This window comes from Hypanus sabinus, chromosome 4 (assembly GCF_030144855.1).
Source record: "Hypanus sabinus isolate sHypSab1 chromosome 4, sHypSab1.hap1, whole genome shotgun sequence".
NCBI classification, from domain to species: Eukaryota; Metazoa; Chordata; class Chondrichthyes; order Myliobatiformes; family Dasyatidae; genus Hypanus; species Hypanus sabinus.
In genome coordinates, this window is record NC_082709.1 from 119,090,463 (window position 1) to 119,117,802 (window position 27,340).

At 43.3% G+C, this 27,340-nt stretch overlaps 1 protein-coding gene across 4 annotated transcripts in view; it reads right to left on the bottom strand.

The window, feature by feature from the left end:
• Window positions 1-27,340, bottom strand: part of map3k15 (mitogen-activated protein kinase kinase kinase 15) — a 150,248-nt gene that overhangs the window by 100,219 nt on the left and 22,689 nt on the right. For all 4 annotated transcript variants that reach the window (XR_009511766.1, XM_059968014.1, XM_059968013.1 and 1 more), the window contains exons 2-5: window positions 16,675-16,814; window positions 12,148-12,341; window positions 10,995-11,163; window positions 9,332-9,438 (exon numbers count right to left, since the gene is read on the bottom strand). Coding sequence is in view for 3 of the 4 variants with exons in the window: in XM_059968014.1 (XP_059823997.1) it covers window positions 9,332-9,438; window positions 10,995-11,163; window positions 12,148-12,341; window positions 16,675-16,814 (610 nt within the window). In the remaining variant the exon portion in view is untranslated. The remainder of the gene's footprint in view (window positions 1-9,331; window positions 9,439-10,994; window positions 11,164-12,147; window positions 12,342-16,674; window positions 16,815-27,340) is intronic.

Sequence of the window (27,340 nt, forward strand, 5' to 3'; positions counted from 1 at the left end):
AAACCTTAAAGTGGAACCTTACAGCAGCGGACGACCTTTATGAGGTAGAGTGGCCACTGACTTTGCCTGTCAATGTCCCTGATCCTTTATACAAATTCTTTTCAATGCCTGGGCCCGGCATGAAGCACCCTGACTTACACATGGTGAGTGTACCCTACTTGAGGGGGAGGGAGGCAGGGAATGAAGTGGAGAAACCCGAATCAGAGATAAGGAAGGAAACGGAACAGAACATGAGAAGAGTGCAAATTGCTGCACCTGAAAAGCAATATCGATCTGCGACCTCCCTAGTGACAAATCAATTATTTTAGCTGTAGGGCGTTTGGGAATTAGCACAGGAGCTGCAAAGATGAGTGCAGCCCTGCCAGTGCTTGAGGGGAGAGCTGAAGCTGTATTCATTCATTCCTGGAACGCGACCAATACCATTGAATAATATCTGCTGCAGACTTCAAGCAGTTAATTTTGCTCACCTGCCTCTGTTCTTTACTAACATACACCCACTGTATCTGCCACTTCTAAATATTTAGAATTCCTCCCACTGGACACAGGTACTTAAACAAAAGCTGTGGGCTATTCATTCATAAAATTCCTTCCATGCACCCTAGTACTGGGCCGTGTGACTCAAATGTCTCATTTGCCACTGTCAACAAGAAAAAGTGATTTCAATTCTAACTGCAGCTTTATTTGAAGCTATTGTCAAATAAATCCGACTGGACTAAAACAGATTCACCAGGCTAATTCCTGGTATGAGAGAGTTTTTCCGATCATGAGACATTCGAGCAACGTTCTTTGGAGCTTGTAGACTGACAAGTGAGCTCAGTGAAACAAGATCCTGAGAAGCATTAACGGGGGGGCATCAAGTGGGGGAGTCCACTTCTGTGTGCTTGTCCTTGTGCTTGTGTAATGTGTAATCATGCGTACAAATATGAATCGTGTTTAAGTAACACCGAACAACATTATTTGGCAGTTGGCTCGCTCAATGGTCTTCTGTGCACGGTAGTTTCATAACAAATTTAACCAACTTTACAACTCCGCACACGATGTACTGTAGCTGAATGGAATTTATAATCAGCTTTAAGTTTCAGCTACATATGAATGTTGTTCTACATGAAAGAGTTTTGAAGGTTACATGTCACAAACTATAAATCCTCTTTCGGGACTGAGTGGTGTAGGGATGGCAAAGATACTTAACAGGGCAAAGCAAACTGTTTACCCTCTTGCATCTTAGAGTCTCAGCCCTATAGTAACCCTTCGGCTGATGGTTAGAACCCTGCAGGTAAGTGGTTAAGCATCTAAGTATGTCGACCAAATTCACAAGTTGTGAACTGATTGGAAAATTAACTGTAAGCCTGAGCTTGCAAGCAGTTGGGTCCATATTTCAGCAAGTAGACCACATATCATAGCACCTCACATATCTGACCCATTTGCTTCCTGTATCCATTTCCAAATTCCTTCCCTCCTGCCACCTGGTCTGTCTCTCCAATGTCCAAAGCTAAGGCTGTGGCTTGTTCTACAAACTGTGGCGAGGTTGTCATGGTGCATGAGACATTCTGACATTTCTGTCTTGGGGAATTACAGTGTATCAGGTACTAGATGTCACACTATGTCAGATACATTGTCCTATGCCACTGACAGAGCGGATGTCACAATGTATTAGAGACACGATCCATTTCCCTTCTGGTTTGGGTGTCATGGTGCATTAGGTATATCCTTCCTCCCCCTAGGCCATGGTGTCACAATACATCAGACAATCTTTCTGTTCCCCTCTGGGATTAAGTGTCACAGCCCATTTGATCATTTCCCCCTCTGGTACAGGTTAACACAATGCAACACTGTCTTTTCCATTTCTATCGGTGTCCAAGGTACACTAGCCTCTCCTCTTCTGTCACAGCATTTGAAGTACATTGCCTTTTCTCTTCTTCAGGACAACACACCATTGTGGTGATGTTTGAATTCTTGCCATCCAAGATCTCTTCAAATGTTACTTCAAAAGTGCTTGGATACACATTGGGGAAACAGTGTTTGGGCTGGGCAGAGGAGACAGTATTAAGCAGCTCCACTAGATACAGATCTGCTACACCTTCAGCTACAGTTCAGGCAGTAGGTTTGTCATACCATCCAAGGAGTTGCCACTTGAGAAGACTTGCTTACGTACATTGCTGCCTCCTCCATTTGGGTGCCAATGTGCCCTACAGGCAGAGGTGTTGCATGGAGATACAGCAGTGTCAGGGGTGGGTAGGGTGACTCCCAGTTACCAGTACTACACGGGTGTGAGAAATCGAGCATACACAGCATGTCTGACGTCTCTGTGAATAACTATACCCTGCCTTTCTTTCATTGTCAGCGTGATAGTGCTTCTAGTTATCATTTGCAGGAACAAAGAGCAATCTGGCCAGCCACATTACTCCTGAAAGAATGGTACAATTGGTCAGAGACCAGGTGCAGCCAGAGTCAATGTAAAAGATGTCATGAGGAAACCAGTCCAGCAGTGAGACAGATGGGACACGAGACCCAAGGTGGTGCATTTTTAATTATTTTGGTTTCCTTCTTAATGGAACCAAGAAAAGTAAGTGTGATTCTCTGGTCCCTCAAAACCCCAGAGCTCCCCAGGCAACACCACTACTAACACTATGGGGCAGCCTCCAGCAACTACCCATCTAAACTGTGGGAGTCTGTACCACAATCCACTGGTCAGAGTGGGTACAGGTTGGTCAACAGGATTAAAATGGGGTCCATGGCGGGAGGAAAACCTGGTCCTCATTACTGCAAAAGCATCTCCTGTCACTGCTAATCGACCAATTACTCAATCCAGAGTTAAAATCAGATAGAGAGAATATTACTCTCAATCTACTGTGAACTTACTGTGGATTCACCATAACAATACTGGGCTTAAAGGTTTCAACTGAGTTTGAAATGCCTTATATTCTTGAGTTTCAGAATTTATGGGATAGCTTGATAAATGTATTAAAAATAAAGTGATGGTAAACAACATGATACAAACAATATGGCATAAGTAAAAGTTGAGTGGACACCAGTAGCTATTCTGGTCATGTAATCCTTTGATCTAGACAAGACTTGTAGAGCAAAGGACTAAACACCATCCAGCAGCGAGGAGCCCAATCAGGACATGGTGAGGGTGACTGGAAGCCCATGTGAGTCCTGGGAGCAGGGAGATGCAGTTTGGCTAGTGTGGTGTTGGGAGGGAATGACGTGGGGCACAGGGAGAGGCAGAGCTTTTAGGAAGACTAGGCTATCTGAGTGGAGATGGGCAAGGTCCATAGCAGGAATGAAGAGAGAGAAGGAAGCCCTTGCAGAGGAAATGGAATATTTTCAATGGGATCCCATCTCAGTGTGCCACAATTAACAGTCAAGGGAACATGTAGGCATCACTCCAAATGATAGTTGCATTAGAACAGCGTTACTCGATGGATGTCTGGCACCAGGTAAGACTGCAAATGCGCAAGAATGGCCAATGTCCAAAATCGAGGGAATGAGCTTCTGTATCGATGGGAAATGAACCAGAAATGATCATCAACTACCTGGAGCGAAACGAGGTAATTTTCAATTACAAGGCAATGAAATAAAGAACAAATGCCTCAAGGTTATTTCTTCAGTGGTTTGATCGGGGAACGACCACGCAAGCACATGGGTGTCAGCTAATGAGAAGAGCAAGAAGAGTTTAAAAGGAGACACCTTACAGAGCGGGCGTGGAGTAGAGGGAGACAGCGTAGGAAGGCTTTGGCTCAATGGGACTTTGGTGATAATGGGTGGAGGTGAGGTAGGTTGCTTGTGTAGAATACAGACAGGAAGGCCAGTGTTCAGGGCTGGGTGTCAAATGTGGGAGGTCCTGGAGACTCTCAGCATCCCGGATGGCCACATCTGCACCAGGTGTGCTGAGCTGCAGCTCCTTAGGGACCGTGTTAGGGAACTGGAGAAGCAGCTCAATGACTTTCATCTGGTCAGGGAAAGTGAGGAGGTGATACAGAGGAACTATAGGCAGATAGTCACACACTGGGGCCTGGGGAGACAGATAAGTGGGTAACAGTCAGGAGAGGGAAGGGCAGGAGTCAGAGGCTAGAGAGCACCTCTATGGCTGTCCCCTTTAACAATAAGTACACCTGCTTGAGTACTGATGTGGGGGGGGGGGGTTACGGCCTACCTGGCAGAAGCATTGGTGGCCGTGCCTCTGGCACAGAGTCTGGCCCCTGTCGCTCAGAAGAGTAGGGAAAGGAAGAGGATGGCAGCAGTGATAGGGGACTCCATAGTTAGGGGGTCAGACAGGCGATTCTGTGGACGCAGGAAAGCAACATGGACCGTAGTTTTCCTCCCAGGTGCCAGGGTCTGGGATGTTTCTGGTCGTGTCCACGATATCCTGAAGTGGGAAGAACAACCAGTGGTCGTTGTACATATTGGTACCAATGACATAGGCAGGAAAAAGGAGGAAGTCCTGAAAGCAGATTATAGGGAGTTGAAGTTGAGAAGCAGGATCACAAAGGTAGTAATCTTGGGATTACTGCCTGTGCCACATGACAGTGAGTACAGAAATAGAGTGAGGTGGAGGATAAGTGTGTGGCTGAGGGACTGGAGCAGGGCACAGGGATTCAGATTTCTGGATCACTGGGGCCTCTTTTGGGGCAGGTGTGACCTGTACAATAGGGATCGGTTGCACTTGAATCCCAGGGGACCAATATCCTGGCAGGGAGGTTTGCTAAGGCTATTGGGGAGAGTTTAAACTAGAGTTGCTGGGGAGAGGGAACCAAATTGAAGAGATGGAGGAAGAGGCGGTTGGCTCACAGATAGAGACAGCTTGAAGACAGTGTCAGAGGGAGAATAGGCAGGTGACAGAGAAGGGACTTGCTCAGACCAATGGTTTGATGTGTGTCTATTTTAATGCAAGGAGTATTATGAACAAAACAGATCAGCTTAGAGCGCAGATCAGTACTTGGAACTATGATGTTGTGCCCATCACAGAGAATTGGATGGCTCAGGGGCAGGAATGGTTACTTCGAGAGCCAGACATTTAGCTGCTCCAGAAAGGACAGGGAGGGAGGCAAAAGAGGTGGGTGCATGGCACTGTTGATCAGAGATAGTGTCACATCTGCAGAAAAGGAGGAAGTCATGGAGGGGTTGTCTACAGAGTCTCCGTGGGTGGAAGTTAGGAACAGGAAGAAGTCAATAATTTTACTGGGTGTATTTTATAAACCACCCAATAGGAACAGGGACATCGAGGAGCGGATAGGGAGAGAGATTCTGGAAAGGTGTTAATAATAACAGGGTTGTCGTGGTGGGAGACTTTAATTTCCCAAATATCAATTGGCATCTCCCTAGAACAAGGGGTTCAGATGGGGTGGAGTTTGTTAAGTGTGTTCAAGAAGGTTTCTTGACACAATATGTAGATAAGCCTACAAGAGGAGAGGCTGTCCTTGATCAGGTATTGGGAAATGAACCTGGTCAGGTGTCAGATCTCCCAGTGGGAGAACATTTTAGAGATAGCAATCATAATTCTATCTCCTTTACCATAGCATTGGAGAGGGATAGGCACAGACAAGTTAGGAAAATGTTTAATTGGAGTAAGGGGAAATATGCAGCTGCCAAGCAAGAACTCGGAAGCATAAATTGGGAACAGATGTTCTCAGGGAAAAGTACAGAAGAAATGTGGCAAATGTTCAAGGGACATTTGCATGGAGTTCTGCATAGGTACATTCCAATGAGACAGGGACTGGATAGTAGGGTACAGGAACTGTGGTGTACAAAGGCTGTTGTAAATCAAGTCAAGCAGAAAAAAAAAGAGCTTACGAAAGGGTCAAAAACTAGATAATAATAGCGATCTAGAAGATTATAAGGCGAGCAGGAAGGAGCTTAAGAAAGAAATTAGGAGAGCCAGGAGGGACCATGAGAAGGCCTCGGCAGACAGGATTAAGGAAAACTCCAAGGCATTCTACAAATATGTGAAGAGCAAGAGGATAAGACATGAGAGAATAGGACCAATCAAGGATAACAGAGGTACTTAATGAATACTTTGCTTCAGTATTAACTATGGAAAAGGAACTTGGCAATTGTAGGGATGACTTACAGTGGACTGAAAAGCTTGAGCATGTAGATATTAAAAAGAGGACGTGCTATAGCTTTTGGAAGTCATCAAGTTGGATAAGTCACCTGGACTAGACGAGATGTATGCCAGGCTACTGTGGGAGGCGAGGGAGGAGATTGCTGAGCCTCTGGTGATGAACTTTGCATCATCATTGGGGATGGCAAAAGTTTCCAGAGGGTTGGAGGGTTGCAGATGTTGTTCCATTATTCAAGAGAGGGAGTAAGGATAGCCCAGGAAATTATAGACCAGTGAGTCTTACTTCAGTGGTTGGTAAGCTGATGGAGAAGATCCTGAGAGGCAGGATTTATGAACATTTGGAGAGGCATAATATGATCAGGAATAGTCAGCATCACTTTGTCAAAGGCAGGTCGTGCCTTATGAGCCAGATTGAATTTTTTGAGTATGTGGCTAAACGCAATGATGAAGGAAGAGCAGTAGATGTAGTGTATATGGATCTCAGCAAGGCATTTGATAAGATACCTCATGCAAGGCTTATTGAGAAAGTAAGGCGGCATGGGATCCAAGGGGATCTTGCTTTGTGGATCCAGAACTGGTTGCCCACAGAAGGCAAAGATTGGTTGTAGACGAGTCATATTCTGCATGGAGGTAGGTGACCAGTGGTGAGCCTCAGGGACCTGTTCTGGGATCCTTACGTTTTGTGATTTTCATAAATGACCTGGATGAGGAAGTGGAGGAATGGGTTGGTAAATTTGTTGATAACATAAAGGTTGGATGTATTGTGGATAGTGTGGAGGGCTGTCAGAGGTTACAGCAGGACATTAATAGGTTGGAAAGCTAGGCTGAAAAGTGGCAGATGGACTTCAAAGCACTTTTTGGTAGGTCAAATATGATGACAGAATATCGTATTAATGTTAGGACTCTTGGCACTGTGGAGGATTAGAGGGATCTTGAGGTCCGAGTCCATAAGACACTCAAAGCTGCTGCGCAGATTGACTCTGTGGTTAAGAAGGCATATGGTGCATTGTCCTTCATCAATCATGGGATTGAGTTTAAGAGCCAAGAGGTAATGTTGCAGCTATATAGGACCATGGTCAGATCCCACTTGGAGTACTGTGCTCAGTTCTGGTCGCCTCACTATAGGAAAGCTGTGAAAACCTTAGAAAGGGTGCAGAGGAGATCTACAAGGATGTTGCCTGGATTGGAGAGCATGCCTTTTGAGAATAGGTTGAGTGAACTGGGCCTTTTCTCCTTGGAGCGACGGATGATGAGAGGTGACCTGATAGAGGTGTATAAGATGATGAGAGGCATGGATCGTGTGGATAGTCAGAGGCTTTTTCCCAGGACTGAAATAGCTAACACGAGAGGAAACAGTTTTAAGGTGCTTGGAAGTAGGTACAGAGGAGATGTCAGGGGTAAGTTTTTATGCAGAGAGTGGTGATTGCGTAGAATGGGCTCCCGGCTACGGTGGTGGAGGCATATATGATAGGGTCTTTTAAGAGACTCCTGGACAGGTACATGGAGCTCAGAAAAATATAGGGCTCTGGGTAACCCTAGGTAATTTCTAAGGTAAGGACATGATTGGCACAGCTTTGTAGGCCGAAGGGCCTGTATTGTGCTAAGTGTTTCCTATGTCTCTGTCTTAAACCTGAGCTAAAATATGTAATCGTCAACATGGGAAAAAAAATTTCCACATACAGACAGGGGAAATCTAAACTCACTCTACCCAGGGGCTATGGACACTGAGACAGCTGATGCTCTTCAAGACTGAGATCATTAGTTGTACATGAACTACTCAGATACCAAACAAAAGCAGATGAAGTGTTGGTGTGAATCATTATTGTAATGCTGGAATACTCTGAAGTGGGTGAGGAGACATTCGTGGTCTGGCTATAATTAAGATCAAAGGTTTCACTGAGCCTAATTGGTCACAGATCCCTCAAATGGAACACTGCTGTGCAATTATCCTCTCCCCAAATCAGCCTCCACAAAATTAAACAGAATTGACAGCTTCCTTCTATTTAATCCCCTTTCAGGACCAGTTGAGATTCAGTGCATCGAATTACTTCTACAGGATCGAATGGAATTCACAGAGCAGGAGCAGGCATTTGACTCAGTCAAAATTTCTTACAAGCTTCCACCAGGCTCCTTCGACTTAAAACTTCATTAGCCTTTCCTTTCCAATAACTAGACCTAGCTTTATTGTTGTAATAGTTTGAAGCTGTTTCAGTTTGTCTGATGGCTGGTGTTGCGGAGCGCACAGCTATTGTTGTAATTTTATAGTACTGTACTATTGTCGAGATGTGCTCGCAAAGGACTGGATCCAAGTGTGGAGGAATGGCAGGATCCCCAGGAAGAGACGGAAACAAGAGATTAAACATCGGAGGCGCGGCTGAGCGACACCACGAGAATTCATCCTCTCCAACAAAATGACCCCACTCAGGCACCGACCCAGTCCTCTTTAAATAATCATGGACTGCAGAAACATGTGCCAGCCACAATCAGCATGAAATGGTTAAACCAAAAACACAAGAGCTTAACAACTCTAGTTAAAATATTGATTAGTAAATACAAGAGCTCAAGAACCCTTGAAGTTCAACGCTCTATGGCAAGTTGCAGAGTGCATGGCGACTATTGGCTGAAAATACTTGAGTGAAGACGCATAACAAATTTTGGTCTCAGTAAAAACAACGATGTTGAAACCAGCACACAGGTACAGTCAAGATATTCACTGTTGACACCCTCAGTGTCAAGCATATTCCACAAACAAAGCTCCCTCAGGCATTCTTAAAAAAAATTGAGTGAAAGGACCAAGTTTTCCCACTACTGACACTAACTGGAGTTACATTAGTGGAAAGTAATCAAAAAAGAAGATTTTCCAACCAGACCACCAGAAAAGCTTTGAAGCTATTATCCTGACAAACCCAAGACCCGAGTGTAAATCTATTCAGAGTTGAAGGTTGTGGATTAGACAGCGATCTAGCACAGAAGCAGGCTCTGAGGCTGAGGCTCTGGGCCTGCTCCAGGATTCACTTTCATTCTGAATACTATTTTGCTTGCTTCTATTGTTTGCATTATTGTTTTTCTCTGTCTCTGCACATTGGGTGTTTGTCAGTCTTTTTTTTAATGGATTCTTTTGGGTTTCTTGCTTTGTGGCTGCCAGTAAGCAGACAAATCACAAGGTTTTATCCTTTATACATACTTTGATAATAAATGTACTTTGAACTTTCTGAACTTTGGTCCATGCCATCCATCTTCCCTACCTCCTTCCAGCAGAGGCCGTACCTGTTCAGTGCAAATGCATAATGAAACCGGATGCTGTGCTGATCAGTCAGGTCACAGGTTGGCAGAGCCTCCAGCATTTCCACCAGCTTCACCATGCCATCGTAATCCTGTCAGTGGAAGATACCAAGAAAAAACAGAGTAAAACTAAAAATTCTGCCACTTCTAAAAGAAAAGTCAAGGAGATTAATGAAGATAGATAACAATAGCAAGATCCTGCTATTGTTTGATATGTATAATCTGTTTTGCCATATCCGCTTGCTTTTTATCATTAATGTGTAGAATTCCTTGCACCCTTAGGTCTTAGCAGATTATATAGATCTCATAGTGAAATAAAGCAATGGGACCCACAGAGCCATCCTCCTCCCCATCATAAGCCAATAGGTCCTACTGAATACTCACTGTCAAACAACCAATAAGCCTCACTGATCTCAATAACTCGAGTGGAAGAATGATCATTGAGCTGACCCCAGATGAAAGCATCCACTCTAGGAACTGTGCCCCAGCATAAAGAGTTAGAGGAAACGAGACATATGCGTGCTTGATAAAAACCTCATCTAAGGGGGCTTCATCCTGAAGCTGAATTAACTGACAAATCTCTGGGCTTAGGGAGTTCGGATGGACCTAAAGATGCTGTGTACTCCTTGCTCTCAGTTCAACATTTAAAGCTCTATTATCAGTGAGGTTGAAGCTGCTATTGTATAATGTTTAAATTCAAAATCATTCTGCAAACTCCTCCAGCATGATCCTTAACTCCTTTTACGGAACCTTTCACAGGAAACACCCCACCCGCACTCTTCCTGATCTCTCAGGTGTTTCAAGCACCTTTAACTTTCAACTTTTTGGCTATTTACAAGCACACTTTGTTGCCGTATCTTTGCAGCTTCTGTGTACATTGATTTTCCCCAGTGTGATTTCCTTGTTCTTTTCCAAGAATGCCATCAGACCACTGGTTTAGAGAAGTGCAGCCCCAACAACACTGACATTGGTCAGTACTATCCAGGACAAAATTTCCCACTGGATTAATACCACATTCACTCATGTCTTGTGGCTTGCAGTGTTTACGAGAGACATGCAAGCAACCTGCCAAGTTTTCTTTGATAGCAGTTGTCAAGCATGTGACCTTATTTATTTATTGAGATACAGCAGCCCTTCAAGCCATGCAGCACAATAACCCACCAATTTAATGCTAGCCTAATCATGGGGCAATTTACAATGACCAATTAACCTACCAAATGGTACATCTTTGAACTGTGGGAGGAAACGAGAGCACCCAGAGGAAATCTACAATGTTACGGACAGAACGTACTAATTCCTCATAGGCAGCATCAGGAATTGAACCCGGGTTGCCTGTACTGTGAAAGATTGTGCTACCACTGCACTACCGTGCCACCCCACTACTGCATAGGAGGGCAACACCAGCAGGCAGATTGGAATGCCACCCAATGCATGGTTTGAGTTTCATCTTCATGGCTTCCTGGCTTGGAAATATGTAACTGCATATTCAGCATCGCTGGGTCTAAATCGGATACTCCCACCCCATTTGGCATTGCACCAATACTTGCACAAAGACCACAAGCAACCATTTATGATACCCTTCCCTGTGATGCCAAGTTCACATCAATGCATAAGAAGCATAATTTCTGACCCACTCCTTTCAATTTACCTGGATGTCCCTGTATGAGAAAAGAAGGTTTGTGATGACATCAGGCGTGATGACCTCTGTGCTTTCTAACCGCAACTTAATGGCAGACAGTCGTTTGGCCAGCTCTTCCCCTTGGTATTTCTCCCTTGCATTTCTAATATCACTCAGTAGAGTCTTCTTCAGGTGTGTGCTGTGAACAGAGCAATAGTGTGAATAGTGACAATAACAGCAACAACAGGGAGAATGCACTGAAAGAATGATTTATGTTGGAATAAATTACTTGTCAATCAGAGAGCTGTCAATGCAGTTTGAGCATTATTTTGAACATTCTAAAATGCAAATCCAACATCATGCCTCTTTAAAATTCCTGCCCAAACCACTTATTTTTGTGCTTTATGAAATCTTTACAGGAATATTTGTTTCATTTCAAATGTTATAAAACCTGTAGTACCAGGCAAACTAGAAGGTTTTTTTAAAGTTTAGCTCAACATTGTGAAAAGAATAAAAACAATGGCAATTTTCGCTGACTAGAACAAACAGGTGCTTTGAATTTTTGTACTTAAAATATCAGTCCGTTTTTGACACACTAGGTATCAAACGTTTGTGGCTTATTCATCTCAGTTCTTTCTCTAGGTACTTTCCAAAAGTTTAAATTATGGTCTCAAATGATATCTCCATCTGAATATTCACTTAAAGTTTGAGACCAACTCTAGGACTGTCTTTCGATGCAGTACTGTGGGAGTGTCACGAAGCAGGAGGTTGGTCTTTAGGTGAGATATTAAACTGAAACTTAATATTTAGTCAGCAATCAACTGTAGATTTCAATTGTAGATTTATAGCATTATACTCTGTACTTCCATATGACACAAGAGATCATTTAGCCCGTGAAATCCATACTATCTTAGTCAGTTCTAAATCCCATTAATACAATTCCATTAACTTCAACGGCTAGTCAGATTTTACTCCCCACACAAAATTAACTCCAACTGTTCAGTTAGCATTTCATATTTCACTTAGGTTGAACTGACAGAAGATTTTAAAAAATAGCAGAGTGTAAATCAGTTTCCTGCCAGGTTGTGCTACTTCCCTGTCTTTCAACACCACCATCACCTTGACCTTCAGCGGCACATCAGTAACTTCTGTTAACCATCTCTTGTCATCCTCAATTAGTTACCTCGAAGTAACATCAATATCTTTCAGGAGACTGATCAGTTTCTCCACTAATGGTTGACAGAAGGGTCCAAGAAGGTTGTCCCAGTTTGGTTGCAAGTACTCAGAGGCCCTCCGTTGAGCGTCATTCTCGCAGCACAGAAAATCATCATTTGCTGTTGTCACGTAGGGGATAAAATGACAATTGCTGCTAACAGACTAACAGGAAGAAGATAAACATCACAGTCAAATTACACAGAAGATTCACAATATTTATATTAGTTTGTTTTAAGGGCCACTGTAAGGGATTTTAGAACAGAGAACAGTAGAGCACAGGATGAGGCCCAATTAAATTAGAAATCAAATGCCCAATGGAACTAATCCCTTATGACTACACAAGGTCTACATCCCTCCAATTCCCTCACATTCATGTACCTACCTGAATATCACTTAAAATTCCCTAATGTATATGCCTCTATGATCACCCCAGGCAGCACATACCAGGCACTCAACACTTTCGGTGCAAAAAACCTGCATCTCACATCTTCTTTAAAATGACCCCCTCTCACCTTAATACTTACCCTCTGGTATGAGACGTTTCACCCTAGGTTAAAGATACTGTCTATGCCTCTTATAATCTTGTGAACATCTATCAGATCTCCCCTCAGTCTCCAGTGAAAACAACACAAGTTTGTCCAAATTCTCTTTATAGTACATGCCCTCTATTCCAGGCAGCATCTTGGTAAACCTCTTCTGGACCCCCTCCAAAGCCTCAACATCCTTCCAATAATGGGGCAACCAGAATTGTATGCAGTGCTCCAGATGCAGCCTAACTAGAGCTTTGTGAAGCTGCAACATAACTCCCTGCCTTTTGAACTCAGTACCTCGACTAAAAAAGGCAAGCATGTCATGTGCCTTCTTAGCCACCCTATTAAAATGGAGCTATGAACTCAAGCATCAAGATCCCTCTGCTCATCAACACTGTTAGGGGTCTTGCCCTTTCCATTTGACCTACCAAAGTGCAACACCTCACATTTGGCTGGGTTAAACACCATCTGTCGTTTCTACGCCCATTTCTGCAACTGATCTACATCCCACTGCATTCTTTGCCAGTGATCTACACTATCCACAGCATCACCAATCTTCATATCATCTACAAATTTACTCATCCACCCATCCATATTTTCACCCAGGTCACTTATATACATCACAAACAACAGAGGTGCCAATCCGGATCCCTACAAAGCACCATTAACAACAGGCCTCCAGCTAGAATAAGTTCTTTGTTCATTACATCCTGTCCTTAATTTGCAAGCTAGTTCTGAATCCAAATGGTGATTTCACCATTGATTCCATGCATCTTAATCTTCTGGATGAGCCTCCCCTGAGGGACTAAAATCCAGATCAGCAAAATGCTGGAGGAACTGGGCAGGTCAGGCAGCATCTATGGAAATTAATAAATAGTCAAGAATTCAGGCTAAGTTCCTTCTTCGGGACTGCTGTATAAGGAAGGGGGAGGATACCAGAATAAAAAGGTGGGGATAGGGGAAGGAGAGAGATCTAGAAGGTGAAAGGGGAAGCCAGGTGGGTGGGAAAGGTTAAGGGTTGGAGAAGAAGTTATGTAATAGGAGAGAAGAATGGACTATGGTAGAAAAGCTTGAAGGAGGGCCACCAGGCGGAGATGATAAACAGGTGTGGAGAAGCAGTAGGAGGCCAGAGTGGAGAATAGAAGAGGGGAGGAGGAGAGAAAAAAATTACCTGAAGGAGAAATCAATGCTCACAGAATATGAAGTGTTACCTGAGAGTAGCCCCAATGTGGCAAAAGAGGAGACCCTGAACCAACATTTTGGAACGAGACTGGGGAAAGGAATTTAAATTGTTGGCCACCAGGAAATTCTGCTTTTGGCAGATTGAGTAGAGTTGCTTGAGAAAGCAGTCCCCCAGTTTACTTCAGGGCTCACCAATGTAGAAGAGACCAGATTGAGAGCACTGAGTACAATGGACGACCCCAACAGATTCACAGGTGGATTGTTATCTCACCTGAGAGGACTGTTTGGGGAATGAATGGAGGTGAAGGAAGGGGTCAGTGGGCAGTTGTAGCACTTCAGTCACTTGCAGGGATAAGTGCCAGGAGAGAGAATTGTAGGAAGGATGAATAGATAAGGAAATCATGGACAGAGTGATCCCTGCAGAGAGTAGACTGTGGAGGTGTGTGGGGGGGGGGAGGGGGGGGTAAAGATGTGTTTGGTGGTAGGTTCATGTTGAAGATTGAGGAAGTTGAAGAGGATGTGTTGGATGCAGAGGCTCATGGGTTGGTATGTGTGGACAAGAGGAACTGTATCCCTGTTAAGATGGCGGGAAGATGGGATGAACATGGATGTCTGGGAAATGGAGGAGTTGCGGGTGAGGGCAGCATCAATAGTGGAGGAAGGGAACCCCCATTCTTTGAAGAAAGAGGACATCTCTGATGACCTGGAAAGGTAAGCCTCATCCTGGGATCAGATGTGGGGAGATGAAGGAATTGTAAAAAGGGAATAATGTTTTTACAAGAGACAGGATGGGAAGAGGTATTGTCAAGATAGCTGTGGGAATCAGTAGGTTTATAAAAGATGTTGGTGGATAGTGTGTCTCCAGAGATAGAGACAGAGTGATCAAGAAAGGGGAGGAAGGTGTCAGAAATGGACCAAGTGAATTTAAGGCCATGGTGGAAGTTAGAGGAACTGATGAAATTGATGAGCTCAGCAGGGGTGCATGAAGCAGCACCAATGCAGTTATCAATGTAGCACAGAAAGAGCTGGGGAGCAGTACCACATAGCCAATAAAAAGACAGGCATAGCTGGGGCCCATGGCTACCCAATGAGTTTGGAGAAAGTGGGAGAGCTGAAAGAGAAATTGTTGAGTGTGAGGAGAAGTTCTGCTAGGCAGAGGAGGGAAACTGTGGATATTTTGTTGAGAAAGAAGTGGAAAGCTCTAAGGTCTTCTTGATGGGAGATACAAGTGCATCGGGACTAGACATCCATGTTGGAAATAAGATGGTCAGGATCAGGAATCAGGAGATTGAAAGTTGTAGAGGAGATAGAGCATTTGAAGCCCTTCTCCAGCCCTTTGCTTTCCCTACCCACCTGTCTTCACCTATGACCATCTAGCTCATCGTTCTTCCTCCCCCTGCCTCCTTTTTTATTCTGGTGTTCTCCCCCTTCCTTTCCAGTCCTGAAAAAGAGTCCCAGCCCAAAATGTCAGTTGTTCATTCATTTCCACAGATGCTGCCTGACCTGCTGAGTTCCTCCAGCATTTTGTGTGTTCCCCTGGACTTCCAGCATCTGCAGAATCTCTTGTGTTTACTAAAACCTATATGTAAACAGCATCTGCAGCTCTACCTTCATCAATCATCTGATCAGAAAACCCAATTGAGTTAGTAACAAACAACACATGGAAAAGCACTATTCACAAACATGCAATGCTGAATAAGTCCCTTCAACCACCATCCTCTGTCTTCCATGGTCAAGACAGTTCTGAATCCTAACAGCCAATTCACCACGGATCCCATACATTTTAATCTTATGGATGAGCCTCCATGAAGTACCCTGTAAAACGTCTTACTAAAATCCATATAGACAACATCCACAGTTATATCTTCATTAATCACCCTCATCATCTCAATGAAAAACGTAAAAGTTAATAAGGCACAATTTGCTCTACACAATGTCATGCTGGTTCTCTCTGATTAAGCCATGGTTTTCCAAGTCCTCATAAATCCTATCTCAAAGCATTCTCTCCAGTAACTTCCCTACAACAAGGTTAGAGGATTCCATGAGAGGAACATGTGTAGATATTCAATAATTCCTTTCAGAATGCAATTAATAAAGAACAAAATAAACACAGAAAATACTCAGCAGGCCAGTGAAAAGAGAGGCAGAGTTCATTTTCTAGGTCAAAGACTTCATCAGGAATGGGAAGGAGATTTAAAAAAAAAGGTCACTTTTACCCCAGAGAAGTGGACAGAAAAACAGTTAGGACAATAAAAGCCATCTAACTTAGAGTGAGACCGGTTCAAATAGGTTTGTGGAACTGCTTCAGAAGGTGGTTTAGAGATACTGGTGCATGACTGGAAGTATAGTGTGGCCAAACTGTGCCAGGGTCTGTAGTTCCCACCTTGGTTTTATCAGCCAGTCCACAACCCACAATACTGAAGTGGAAGTTAGTTATCCTTGATCCCAAAGGAATACCAAGCAGCACCAGCAACAGAAATTGGAATGGAGGATACAGCCCAAGTGGACTGATTGCAGAAATGGTGGTCCTTGTGTCACCCAGGAAATTTCAGTGCAAAGATTACAGCTTTATATGCAAAATTGTAAAATGGCTGATATGGAAACATCTCCGCTATCCTAAAATTATTCTCAAATAGCCCTACTTTTTGAAATTGAATTCCAGAGAGAGAAAGTATTTTACAAGAAGGAGTTAATTTGAAATGACACATCTGTTGAAGGCACAATCCAGAGGGACTGGCTGCAGGGACACTTTTTACTCCAGCTCAGTCAATGAACTGACTAACCTTAAGTGACTGGGCACCTTCCAGGTCAGTGTTGTGATAGAGGATAATGTTATTTGTCATGTTGAAGCTTTCTCGCACGCCCAGATGATAAAAGAGCGTAGGCTGCCTGAAAACGTCACTCATGTCCACCACTGCAATGTCTGTAAAGGAAAATCAGGCTGACTCATTAATGTTCACATTCAGCACCAAACATCCCCTGGAAATCACCACAATAATATCACAAAAGTTACAACTGCAATGAACAGTATACAGGTTTCCCCCGCTATCCGACGGTAGAGCATTCCTATGAAACCGTTCGTAAGTCGAAATGGTGTAAAGTGAAGAAGCAATTACCATTAATTTATATGGGAAAAATTTTGAGCATTCCCAGACCCAAAAAAATAACCTGCCAAATCATACCAAATAACACATAAAACCTAAAATAACACTAACATATAGTAAAAGCAGGAATGATACGATAAATACACAGCTATATAAAGTAGAAATAATGTATGTACAGTATAGTTTCACTTACCAGAATTGGGAAGATTGAGCCAAAACCGATTTATAGGAAAAAAAACTGGCACGTACACACATGCGCACACACCTGCCCGCACAAGGCTTCACGGTCATGGTAGTCTTTCTCAGGGTAAACAAGTTTAAACCGGGCGTCTTTTTTCGGTTAGCAAAAACAGGTACTACTGTAAGTCTTTCATAAAAGTGTAGCTGCGTAAAGCGAACATTCAGAAAGCGGGGGACACCTGTCAACCATTTCTTCCTTGGTATATAGATGAAGGCCATTCAGTCTATCAAATCCAGCTGAGCAATCCCACTCTTTGTGGTTCTACCACATTCTCTGTCAGATGTCCATCAATAGACCCCACCATTGGTTTTTACAAACCACTTACCAGCAAGTTTCAGGGAAAAAAACTACAGCATCTGCAGAAACCCACGTGGTTGGAGGAAGAATTTCACACATGTACCCACAAAGCCGAATGCAATGCAGCTCCCTGAAGCCATTGAGGAAGCAGTGCTCCCTGAAGTAGGCGTTAATGACAAGTCAATTATTTATTGCCCATGCCCGGTGGATGAGCAAGCTGGTAGTGGGTATATATTAAGACATTCAAACAGTATCTTCCCCAGACACATGCAGATTTTTTTTTTAAAATACCAAGTTCAATTTCTAGAACTGCCATGCTGAGATTGGAACTTGTGTTCTACTGATTAATATTCTAGGCGTTAGGTTTATAAACACAGCAGGCTACCACCATATTATAGTGTCAGTGTAACAGGTGATGATATCTGCAGGAGTAGTCATGTGAATACTTCAAATCAACCAAAGCAGACAGCATGAGATAGAGCAAACACGAGGAAATCTGCAGATGCTGGAAATTCAAACAACACACACAAAATGCTGGTGGAACACAGCAGGCCAGGCAGCATCTCTAAGGAGAAGCACTGTCGATGTTTCGGGCCGAGTCCTGACGAAGGGTCTCAGCCCAAAACGTCGACAGTGTTTTTCCTTAGATGCTGCCTGGCCTGTTGTGTTTCACCAGCATTTTGTGTGTGCAGCATGAGATAGAGGCCAAATGGTTGCGGATGGGTCATGGAGACAGAATTAACATGAAAATTAGCTTCCAATGACTTCAGCCAAAGGGAAAGAAAATGCATTAGCAGAGTACAAAATACTGAAATAAAGCTAACATTATAACTAAGCGCTGCTGCCAACACAAGCGCGTTGCACAATACTGCCAGCAGAATGCCATCATGCCCCTTTAGCATGCAGGCCTCACAGCAGAAAGATGAAAAAACATCAGACATTCATTGCACAGAGATATCAATCACTACACGTGCAAGTGCAGCCAATCACCTGGAAATCTCACTGCACCCTCCCACCACACCTGGCCAGTGGTTTAAGGAAGGGCTAACAGCTGAACCACAATGTGAATTCAGTGGATCAAGGTATTTTTGATACCATGGGCTATCCCAATGTTCAGAATTTCACAATGATGCCACAACAATAGGACTCTGAGGGTGATGCAAAGTGAATATATCTATGGCACAATATTCCATCTCTTGCTATAAATTACCACCTCTTCCACCTTGGTGTAATTCTGAATACTTCTTTTCAGGAAGGTGCAACTTCCTTAGCTGTAAAAACAATATTCTAAAGTTTACTTCTATAACACATTTCAACAAAATAAACTTGAGAAATTTAAAGATTAAATTTCTGGTAGGTGGAAGTTTAATAGTGAGGCAGCCCTCCTTTTAGTCCTTTGAATCAACAGGCAGGAGGGATTAGTCTGGGGAGGAGCCAGAAACCATGGGTTTGACTCTGAAATGACATAACACGCCTCTCAGTTACACCAGGAAATATATAACAAAGACACTTGCAGTCCAATTGGCATTTCAAAGACCTCCCAGAAATCTGAGAACTGGTGTCTACATTTGGAGAGCCTCCTCACAGCCTCGTGAAGTGACAGCTTAACAAGTTTGTTTTCACAGAGTCCGACTTTACACAACAGGTGACAATTCATGTTTTTTTTCCAAAGAACTCCCAACAGATTTGTCAAGCAAGATTTTCCCTTGAGGAGACCATGCTGACTAAAGCCTATTTCATCACTGACGTCAGACTAACTGCCTATAGTTTCCTTTCTTCTGCCTCTCTCCCCTCTTGAAAAGTGGAGTGATATTTACAGTTTTACAGTTTTCTGGAACCATTCCAAAATCTAGCTATGATTCTGCCTTCTTCTACTACCCTTAGTGCTTTCCCCTTACATTCCTTCTTCACCTTTTCTGCCTATCCCCTCCCCCACCCCTTGGTCTTTCTTCTGATTGGTTTTTTACCTGGTACTTACTTTATAGGGCCCCTGCCCCCTGCTTCTTCAGTCCTGACGAAGGGTCTCGGCCCAAAACGTTGACTGCTCGTTTCCATAGATGCTGCCCGACCTGTTGAGTTCCTCCAGCTTGTTTGTATGTGTTGATTTGACTACAGCATCTGCAGTGTACTTTGTGTTTGATATTACATCAATGATCTTCAGATCTCACGTTCGATGGTTAAAACCGTACCCTTAAAGGGCAGGACCAAGCCTAAGGCAGAAAATGTGGCAGGAGATGCCGGATTCAAACCAAGCTGAAGCACAGGGGGATGAGGCCTCCTCTGCCTATCATCTTGTTAGTGAATATCCAGTCATTTGAAAATAAGACTGACGATCTCAGGGCAAGGCAGTTGTATCAGAGGCAGATGAGGCAGATCTCAATTGCCCGTTGCATTGAGACTTGGTTAACAGTGAACTGGGTGGACACAGCTCTCCGATCAGAAGGTTTTACAATTTTCAGAATGGACTGAATCTTGAATTCTGGTAAGAAAAAAGGTTAGTCAATTCTTGTTGGTGCATGGCCGTTGGGGTTACGTTGACTTCTTTTTCCCCTGACTTAGAACAACTAACAATTAAAAATGTAGACCATTCTATTTGCTTTGAGAGTTCTCATCTGTGATCCTGACCACAGTTTACATATCGCCAGCAGCCAATTATAAGCCGGAACTGCACAATACTGTCTGTAAACAAGAAAATAGCCCATCGCGATGCATTTCAAATAATAGTTGCCAATTTTAATCAGGCCTGTTTTAAAAAAGCCCTGCCCAGTTATCAACAACATGTAACCTGCTTCACCAGGGGTCCCAACACATTAGACAACTCCTACACTATGATAAGGAATGTCAATTGTTCCCTCCCAAGACTGCAATTTGGCAAAGTGGATCATTTGGCTATACTCCTGCTACCTGCATACAGACAGAGCCCAAAGAGTAAGGCTCCAGAGATCAAGATAGCCAATAGGAGGTCATGGGAGGCTGAGGAATTGTTACAGGATTGCCTTGTGTCAGTGGATTGGCCTGTGGTCAAGAACTCATTGGAGGAGCTGAATGACTACACCAGGGTCATTACAGACTTTATTAAAACTGCCGTGGATGAGTATGTCCCCATGAAATCATTCAGGGTTTTCCCCAATCAGAAGCCCTGGATAAACAATGAAATCTAGAACCTGCTGAGAGCTAGATCAGAGGCATTCAAGTCTGGAGATTAAGAATGCTACAAGAGGTGCAGGTATGATCTCTGAAAAGCCATCTCTCAGGTGAAGTGGGAAGTCCAGACTATACAGGAATCAATAAGGGATGCTCAACAGCTGTGGCAGGGTTTGAATGCCATAACCTCCTACAAAGTTAAATCTAGTGACATAGGAGACAGCACAGCTTCGCTTCCAGATGAGCTCAAAGCCTTCTGTGCTCGCTTTGGCCACCAGAAAAGCGAGGAACCGTTGCGCACTTCCATGTTTCCTGATGATCCTTTGGTCTCAGTATCTGAATATGACCTGCAGCTGCCTTCAGGAGAGTGAATCCAAGGAAAGCATCCAGTCCGGACAGAGTACCTGGCCGAGTACTGAAGACCTGTGCCAATCAACTGGCTGGTGTATTCACAGATATCTTCAACTTCTTGCTCCAGCAGTGTGTGGTACCCACTTGCTTCAAGCGGGCTTCAGTCGTACCAGTGCCCAGGAAGAACGTGGTAACTTGTCTAAATGACTGCTGCCCAGAGACACGAACATCCACAGTGGTCAAGTGTTTAGACAGGTTGTTGTTGAAGCGCATCAGCTCCTGTCTGAATAATTACTTGAATCCGTTCCAATTCAGCTACTGAAACAACAGGTCTATAGCAGATGCTATCTCATTGGCTCTTCACACAACCCTGGAACATTCAGTCATACATCAGGATGCTCTTTATCAATTATAGCTCAGCATTTAACACCATTATCCCCTCAAAACTAATCAGTAAACACTAAGACCTAGGCCTCAACATCCCTTTTTGCAATTGGATCCTGGATTTTGTCACGTGTAGACCCCAGTCAGTTCGGATTGGCAAAAACATCTCCTCCAAAATCTCCATCAGCACAGGAGCACGTCATAGAAGTGTACTTAGCCCCGCTCTATTCACTTTAAACCTAGGACTGTATGGCTAATTACTGCTTCAACACCATATACAAGATTGCTGATGACACCACTGTTGTGGGCTGCATGAACAGTGGTGATGAATCAGCATACAGGAAGGTGGCTGAGTGGTGTAATAACAACCTCCCACTCAATGTTAATAAGATCAAGGAACTTCAGAAGATTGCAGATTTCAGAAGAGGGAAACCAGAGGTCCACGAGCCAGCCATCATCAGAGGATCTGAGGTGGAGAGGATCAATAACTTTAAATTCATGGGGGTCACTATCTCAAAGGACCTGTCTTGGACCCATCATATAAAAATTATTGTGAAGAAAGCATGACACTGCCTCTACTTCTTCCGGAGCCTGTGCAGATTTGGCTTGTCATTGAAAACCTTCTATCGATGTGTGGTGGAAAGTGTGCTGACTGGCTCCATTACAGCCTGATTTGGGAACACCAATGCCTTTGAGTGGAAAATCCTACAAATGGTTGTGAAGTCAACCTAGTACATCAGGGATAAAACCCTCCCAACCATTGAGCACATATAGCAACCATTGCCATAGAAAAGCAGCATCCACCGTCAAAGATCCTCACCACCCAGGCCATGCTGCCATCAGGCAGAAGGTACAAAAGCCTCAGGACTCACACCAACAGGTTCAAGACAGTTACTACCACTCAACTGAGCAAAAGGGGATAACTACATTCATTTCAAAACTCTGTTATATTGTTATTTCATGCTTGTTATTTATTGTTATTTATTTATATCTGCATTTGCACAGTTAACAGTTAACAGTTCCTGATGTTTACAGTTTACAATTACTATTCTGTAGATTTGCTAAGTACACCTGCAGAAAAAGATTCTCAGGGTTGTATGTGGTGACATGTATGCACTCAGATAATAAATTTTACTTTGTCTACTTTTCTGAGCCACCTCCCCATCCATTAAAAATTTATTTTTCTCAAAAGATCTCGTTTCTGCAGAGCTCTGAGTGAAGAATTCCAAAGGCTCAGCCAGGATTCGAGGTCATGATCCAATAAGTCATAAAACACAGAAGTGGACACTCTAAACCCACATCATCCATCCCAACCATGATACCTATCAATTAAACTCATTTGCCTGCATTTGACCAATATGTCTCAATGGCTTTCCTATCAAAATGTTTGCACAAATATCTTAAAATGTTGTAATTATCTCCTCTTGGCATCTCCTTCCATATAACCACCACCCTTCATATGAAAAATCTTACTCCTCAAATCTCTTTTAATTTTCCCTTCCTCCACCTAAACCGATGCTATACACTAGACACCTGGAAAACTATCAGAATAACTGAGGCAAAAAATCCTATCTGATACTTACAGTGAAATTCTCAATCAAACTTTAAAGGACAGTTTTAGCATATCACCAAGCCAAGAGGAGAAGTTTGTTACATAACTGCTGCTCTACTGAAACACCAATAGATATCTTATTCCACACAATAAACTGGTTAAGTTTCCCTAAGGAATAAGATTTTTAAAGTTATCTTCCACGAGATTATAGCATTTCTGTTCATTGAAGGCGAGGGCTCTGCAGAACGTGATGTCACTTTCCAAAGCGGCACAGATTTTGGAAAGCTTCCCACAAACCAGAAGGTAGCAAGTGTGGCCTCACTGCTTAAGAAAGGAACAGGAAACCATGGATTAAGTGTAAACCGGATATTAGTAGTAGGAAAATTGCTGTAATCTATTAACAAACAGAAAATAATGTTCGAATTAGGCACAATCGATGTGGATTTATGAGAGGGAATCATATTTGGTAAATCTGTTCAGAATATTTTGTAGTTGTAACTTTCAGAACCTTCTGTGCAGTCATGGGAAGAACATACGAGCCTCTGACGCACAGCGGTGGAATTGAACCTGGATCACTGACACTGTAATAGTGCTGCACTAACCTCTGTGCTACTGCGCTGCCCAATATCCAAAGAGACTTGACAGGATAAATACAGAAGATGATGCTTCCTCCTGGCTAGTGTGTCCAGAACCAGAGGACACACCAGAACAACAATGACAGATTGTATGCTGCATGCAATTAAAAAGAAGTATATTTGAGAATGGTAATTTAAGCAACAGTTATTAAATGAAAGAAAGAGAAAAGCAAAAAGGGCTCATTTCTCTTAGCAGTCAAACGTGCACTTAAGTTGGAGCTAATCTTGAACTTGTCTGTCACTCACATGCTGGACCCTCAGTCTGAGTGAAACCATAATACTCCTTCTGAATGTTGCTTGAAATCCATCTTAAACAGATGGGTCTTCCTTCCTGAAGCCATTCATCTGCACTAAGCACTCATGCAACAGGGCCGGCATACTGGGTCTGCTTTTCCCCGTCTGCTTCCAGCTCCCGCCAACAAAAACCGTCTGCCCAGCATTCTTCAGAACCTTCTCCCAATTCCATATCCCGACTGGCTGACAGCACATTCCTAAGTTGAATAACAAGCCTCTTATCTCAGCTCAAACCCAAACAAACTGAAAGCAGAACAGACTGCTCTTACTAAAATGAAATACCTACACCATAGCAGTAAAAATCTTAACCAGGGCATTACACTCTCCCTCCACCAAAAGCTGGTCATGTCCTCCTGACTTTGAACCTTTATCAACCCATCATCAATACTTCATGACATCATCATCTCCAATCCATTTGTGAATTATAATGGCATATCTCACTAAGAGGATAGGCCAGCCTCTCGAGTGGCTTCCTGACTCTTTGAGACTGCCTTATCCCATCTTCAGCTCCTCCAGCTTCAACCATCCCTTGTGACCCCTCCTGTCTACCAGTTGCCTCTCCCTGTATGTCACTCCTGACTTCTGGCGGCTCAGGTCCCACTGCTCCATGACCCAGAGGAGGTGTGTCTTTGCAATTCTCTCTCAAAGAGGTTTTACAAACATGTATTCAAGACAATATCAAAATTTATAACTGGCAAAACCTAAATTGATTCAACATCAAAATATCACAGAGTATATTCAGGATGATATCGAAAAAGCCATTTTTTTGGTATTTTCTTAATAAAATTTTCCAAGGAAACTAGGAGGAGTGGGTTTGATGCAAGAATGAAATCCTGAAATATAAGAACATTCATGATCCTACTGAGATCCTAACCAACTCATGATCTTAGCCAAGAGGCCAAACGGCCATATCTTGCTTCTGTTTCTCACATTCTTGTATCTCCAGGGATTTTGATAAAAGATGGGGCAACAGAGTTAGATTGTCAGTGAATAGAAGACAGGCTTGAGGTGTTAGGTGCCCAACTTCCATTTACTTTGGAAATAAACAAAGATTTGAGATTTGACACACAGAGTTGTGTCAATTTAAATTTCTTCATGGCAACATTTCCATTATCTTGTATTTTCTAATAAAATAGGCCAATTCAACTCAGGTCTATGCCAGCCCACACACAAATCAGAATGCCACAAATTATATTATGACTGATCAGTTACTATAAATAGGACAATCCATAATAATGATCTGGATATAATAATACAGAATGAACAAGCAAAAACAAATTATTTAATTGATAAAGCCATTCCAAACACACATAACTTACAAATATCAATAAGTGAAAAACAACAGAAATATGCTGAATTAACAGAGGGAATTGAAAGACTTTGGAACATGAACAGGGTATACATTGTCCCAATATTAATATCTACTACTGGTGTCATCCCAAAGGCACTGCACAACAGTATTAAACAATTAAGGCTACACTGTAATATCTGTGTACATTGCCAGAATGCCACAATATGAAACACCACCAGAATAGTCTGAAAGTTTCTGGCAATTGAGAAATGGACATACTTGGCCTTGCTTGTACCTCAGGTTTTACCAGCTTCAGCTGAGGAAAAAAAATCAATAAATATTGAGAACATGAGACAAAGAGTCCTTGAAAGTATGTCCATAGGTTGTGGGAACAGTTCAGTGGTGGGGTAAGTGAAGTTGAGTCAAATCAGAAAATACCCTGCAGATGCTGTGGTCAAAGCAACACGCACAGCACGCTGGAGGAACTCATCAGGTCGGGCAGCATCCGTGGAAGTAAGCAATCAACGTTTCGGGCCACGACCCTTCATCAAGTCTGAAGTGGGAGGGGGCAGGGGAGAAGAAGGTGGGGGGAGGGTGGGAAGGAGAAGGCTGGTAGGTGCCAGGTGAAAAACCAGTAAGAGGAAAGATCAAGGGGTGGGGGAGGGAAGCAGGGAGGGGATAGGCAGGAAAGGTGAAGGAGGAATGTAAAGCATTATGTATAGTAGAAGGAGGCTGAACCATGAGGGAAGTGATAGGCAGCTGGAGGAGGAGGCAGAGTGAAACTGGGATGGGGGAAGGGAGAGGGAGGGAATTACCAGAAGTTGGAGAATTCAATGTTCATGCCAAGGGGCTGGATACTACCCAGACAGTATATGAGGTGTTGTTCCTCCAACCTGAGTTTGGCCTCATCATGGCAGTGGAGGAGGCCAGATATGGACATATCCAAATGGGAATGTGAAGCAGATATGAAGTGGGTGGCAACCTGGAGATCCTGTCTGTTGTGGCAGAGATGCTCGACGAAGCGGTCCCCCAGTCTGCGTCGGGTCTCACCGATGTAGAGGAGGCAACACCGGGAGCACCGGATGCAATAGATGATCCCAACAGACTCACAGGTGAGTCAAGTTATCCGCTCTGGTTCAAGAGCCTGATGGGTGAGAGGTAATAACTGTTCCTGAGTCTGGTGGTGTGAATCCCAAGGTTCCTGTACTTTCTTCCTGATGGAAGCAGCAAGGAGAAAGCACGTCCTTGGTGGGTGGGAGGGCGGAGGGTGTTGTCTGACAAAGGATGTCGCTTTCCTGTGACAACGGTGTGCTCAATGGTGGGAAGGACTTCACCTTGACTCATTTATCAATTGTGATGGACTGGGCCGTATCCACTACTTTTTTGTAGGATTTTCAGTTCAAGGGCATTGGTGTTTCCATACCAGGCTGTGATGCAGCCAGTTAACATACTGTCCACCAAACATCTATAGAAGTTTATCAAAGTTTTAGATATCATCCTGAATCTTCACAAATCCCTATGGAAGTAAGGCGCTGCTGTGCTTTCTTCATAATTCCATTTACATGCTAGGCCCAGGAGAGGTCCTCTGAAATGACAACACCTTTAACAGAGTAACCAAATAAATACACAATACTCCAAGAGTGGCCTTTCCAAGTCTTGTATAACTGCAACATGGCAACTCCAATGCTCAGAGCCCTGATTGATGAAGGTCAGCATGTCAAACTGCATTTTTCACCCCTCTGCCTACCTGTCACTTTCAGCAAATTATGTACTTGCACTCCTAAATTCTTCTGTACTACAACACTCCCCAGGGCCCTACCGTTCAATGTATCTCATTACCTGGTTTGAGTTTCCAAAATTCAACACTAAACACTTATCCAAATTGAAAGCCAAAGCTCAGCACACTTACCTAGCTGGTCAAGATCCCCCTGAAATTTTTGATAATTTTTTCAGTGTCTACAATACCACCTATTTTAGTGTTATCTACAAACTTACCAACTATACCTTGTATATTCCCATCCAATCATTTAAATAACAAATGGCACATGTTCCAACACCAAACTCTGTGGTAGACACTTACTTATAGGTCTTCAGTCCAAGAAACAACCTTCTACCATCACCCTTGGTTCCTACTTTCTAACCATTTACACATCCAG